This window comes from Cyclopterus lumpus, chromosome 22 (assembly GCF_009769545.1).
Source record: "Cyclopterus lumpus isolate fCycLum1 chromosome 22, fCycLum1.pri, whole genome shotgun sequence".
Lineage (NCBI taxonomy): Eukaryota > Metazoa > Chordata > Actinopteri > Perciformes > Cyclopteridae > Cyclopterus > Cyclopterus lumpus.
The window spans coordinates 20,753,788-20,757,784 of record NC_046987.1 but is presented as its reverse complement, the minus strand read 5'-3'; the positions used below and the strand labels follow the sequence as shown (position 1 = coordinate 20,757,784).

At 44.5% G+C, this 3,997-nt stretch overlaps 1 protein-coding gene across 1 annotated transcript in view; it reads left to right on the top strand.

Moving 5' to 3' along the window:
* Window positions 1-491: 491 nt before the first annotated feature.
* The window catches only part of prkd1 (protein kinase D1), an 18,357-nt gene continuing 14,851 nt past the window's right edge, over window positions 492-3,997 (top strand). Inside the window, exons 1-8 of the mRNA XM_034562794.1 lie at window positions 492-546; window positions 662-828; window positions 1,457-1,480; window positions 1,910-2,120; window positions 2,301-2,378; window positions 2,611-2,812; window positions 2,916-3,039; window positions 3,600-3,677. Coding sequence (XP_034418685.1) covers window positions 507-546; window positions 662-828; window positions 1,457-1,480; window positions 1,910-2,120; window positions 2,301-2,378; window positions 2,611-2,812; window positions 2,916-3,039; window positions 3,600-3,677 — 924 coding nt within the window. The 5' untranslated portion in view covers window positions 492-506. The remainder of the gene's footprint in view (window positions 547-661; window positions 829-1,456; window positions 1,481-1,909; window positions 2,121-2,300; window positions 2,379-2,610; window positions 2,813-2,915; window positions 3,040-3,599; window positions 3,678-3,997) is intronic.

Below are 3,997 nucleotides of genomic sequence, written 5' to 3'. Positions count from 1 at the left end.
AATTCCCACTTTCCTTTCACCTGTTACACTTCAAGTGACATTTAAAGTGACACTTCGTATCGTCTTCAAACCTTTTCTTCGACTCCTTTCGGTGCTTACGTCTCAACTGAAATTCAAGACTTTCTCTTCAATTCAAACATCAACTCCTTTCCGTTCTCACAAATTAGTTTAGCTCTTCCACTTTTAACTGCCACTTCAACTTCTTTCAGTGTCTCATGGGTACAACTCCTTTAAGGGCCTCAACTTTACAGTACGAATCAATTTCAAAAAGCTCCAAAAGATTAACATTTTAAAGTTTTAACCTGTTACAACTATTTCAACTGACGATTCATTGGTTCATTGGGGGTCTCTTTCCCCGACAGAAAGAAACCGGTTCTCTCGTCGTGTAATTTATTCCCATCTTTTCTCTTGCAGCTTCAGCCACGGTGGAAGACTTCCAGATCCGTCCGCACTGCCTGTTCGTTCACTCGTACCGAGCTCCGGCCTTCTGCGACCACTGCGGCGAGATGCTGTGGGGACTCGTTCGACAGGGACTCAAGTGCGAAGGTACGGAGACTTACTGGCGGAGCTCATTTGACCTAAAAACAAGAAGTTTTCACATTCGTTCATTCGCGTGAAGACGAAACGAGACTGAATCCGCTGTTGGTCTGTTTGTCATCAGGCTGCGGTCTCAACTATCACAAGCGCTGTGCCTTTAAGATCCCCAATAACTGCAGTGGGGTGAGGAGGCGTCGCTCGTCCAACGTCTCCCTGACGGGGCTGGTGAACCTGGGTCGCCCCCTCTCCGCCGAGCCCTCGCCCCCCCTCTACACCGACGATGCTTTACTGGTCAGTCGATTGTCCTCGTCTTTGAAAGAATAGTCTTGTTTCGGAAGTCTGAGACCTGGTCCACGTAGCGGTCTGAGTCCTCTAGTCCAAGCTAACAAGTTCTTAGTCATGTACTTGATGGTGCGTTTGTCAGCGGTGATTGATAAGCGATACAAGATGGAGGCCAGAGCTGACAGATCCCAGGCTAAAAGGTCAAGGATGTCATATTATTGATCGGTCTGGCCGATAAAATATGTTCATGCTCAATCAGACTTGTTTTGTTCTGACCAGTTTGGATGCTTATTATGGAGAAATAAAAGATGAGATTAGTGGGTTTTTTCTTTGTCTGTGTACAAACAAACGTACTAACTTTTGCCCTTGTTTTTTTGGTATTTAAAAAAAGGATATCTATACATCTACACTTGGTCCTTGTATCACTGCCAGATGAGTCAAACCAATAACTAAAAGAGTGAATGTTATGATCGTTTGTTGAAGCACAACAATTCTGGATTTGAGATGCTAAAATCAGCCGTCAGTGTCTGTTTTAGTGGTTCAGTGAAAAGTAAAACAATATCCGTAAATCTTCCTTCATTCGATAATTAAAACCCCACTTGTAAATATCTTTCTTTTGTTCTCTTTCATTGTCCAGTCTCCCGTCAGTCCCAGCATGGAGGTAAGCTACACCACTTTTATCCAGAGTATTAATCCCTTAGGAATGGTACTTGTGTAATTATTTACAGGATTTTAAATCTGACATTTGATCAGATTTGAGCTTTCGGTTTGAGGACACACAGAGTTTGTGTCAAATTAAGAAAAACCTTTTTTAAACAAGCTTTTCTTTTAAAGCCCAGAAGAACAGATATGAACCTGAAAAGTTTACCACATGATTTACTTCTTGTGGTGGAAATCAATACTCATGATTTATTTGTCATTTTCATGGGTATCCGACTATCGCCTGGAACGTTTTATCGGCATTTATGCAAATAAGTCAAGTGGCTTGTGAATAAATCTCCTCCTCTTTGGTTGAACATGTCCTCCAAAGTCATGCACGGCCGCTCCTCCTCATTGGTCTCCTGATCGTTGTCTCCGCCTCCCCTCGCAGCAAAAGAACCAATTAGATTACTTCCCCGGTCGAGAGCGGCGCTCCAGCTCCCAGTCGTACATCGGCCGTCCCATCGAGCTGGACAAGATCTTTCTGTCGAAGGTCAAAGTTCCCCACACCTTCCTGATCCACTCGTACACCCGACCCACCGTCTGCCAGCACTGCAAGAAGCTGCTGAAAGGCCTCTTCAGACAAGGCCTGCAGTGTAAAGGTGGGCGTCACAGTTGCAATACAAAAGTATTTAAGAGAAGCTATCTGGATTATTTGTCTTCGTCCAGGAGGCAAACTCTGCATATTTCAAATACAATTTGGCAAATATTTCCTGCTTACTGAATAAATGGCTAACCTTCCGGGACCTAATGGCTGCTCTCCTTCCTTGTGTCTCCCTCAGATTGTAAATTTAACTGTCATAAACGATGTGCTCCTAAAGTGCCAAACAACTGCCTGGGAGAAGTTTCCAGAAATGGAGGCAAGTTTCAACACACACACACACACACACACACACACACACACACACACAGCTCACCCTTGACCTGTACCTCTACTTTATATGTGAAGAACTACATCACAACCACGTACACAAACCTTAAAGCTACGATCAGGTCTCCATGTCCCCACAGTGATGGTCTACAACATCTGGTCCTCACAACGATAGAAAAATAAACTACACTTCCAGGTGTGTGTTTGTTTTGTTTTCGTAGAGCTCCTGAGCCCAGGGGCGGAGTCGGACACCGTCATGGTGGAGGGTTGCCTCGACGACCACGACGTCGACCAAGGCGGCGGCCTGTTGGACGACATGGACGAAGCTCTGACATCAGAGGGCGGTCTCTCGCTGGAGGCGGGACCCGGCGACCTCTGCGACCTGCACGACCCCGACCTGGACGAGTCCAACCGGGCCATCAGGTACAGAAACACACACACACACGAAAACACAAACACACTCAGAGACACATGCACACACACACACACAGACGTGTGAGATTGAGCTTTGTCCCGCCCCCTGCAGCCCGTCCACCAGTAACAACATCCCTCTGATGCGAGTCGTTCAGTCCGTCAAACACACAAAGAGGAAGACCACCAATGTGATGAAGGAGGGTTGGATGGTCCACTCCACCAGCAAGGACACTCTGGTACCCGTCTGCTTGTTACGTTGTTTATGTCGTCACCACCTTTACCTTCAATCAATTGGCTGCTATTTCTTACTTACTAAAAGCACAAACAACATGTTTTTATTTGATGATATAAAAAATGTATTGAGCATAAAGATTAGTGATCATATTGTCTGAAAACGCTTGTCAAGTGAAAATTATTAGTATTAATACGAGCGGGATGATTTATTTATCATCAACGCGCAGAAAGAAAAATGATGACAATATGAAACAGAAAGGTATTATTTTTTTTTATTTTTGCAGACTTATTCCCAGACGTCTCTCCAAAAGTGAGACGCACGTTCACGGGAGTTCCTTTGGACAAAGGTGTAATGAAATCGGTGTTCTTTCCCCAGTCCGATGAGGTGTTGCTGCTCTGCACGTTTCAGCTGTGTGTGAAAGCTGAAACAAGTTTCTTTGTGATTCTGTTCAATGGCGTCAGCGTTTCTCTTCCCTTTCCTCTCCGTTCACTTTCCTCCCGACATCTTTTGGTCTTCTCACTCTCTCCCTCTTCTTCCTCCTCTTCCTCCTCTGTGTTTCAGAGGAAGAGACATTACTGGCGGCTGGACAGCAAATGCATCACGCTGTTTCAGAACAACACAGGAAGTAAATACTACAAGGTAAGAAGAGCGACCTTTATGCTTTCAAACTGCTCCAACTGCCCGTTGAGCAGATGTCTGTAACTCTTCAAGGTAGTAGGAAACTCCCAGCATCCTTTTAGTTCAATCAATGCACACATCCTCTCACATCTTCTTCAACTCTTTCCTCAAACCAGTTCATTCTGGAAATGAGGGGAATATTTTCACACCAGAACATATCATGCACACAACCTCGAGTGAAATTATTAACCTATATATTCACAAAGTTGTCCAATAAAGCTGATTCTGGTTGAAGTTAGATTGAAGGTGTCTTGTTAGTATCTTTAAAACAATTTAACTTA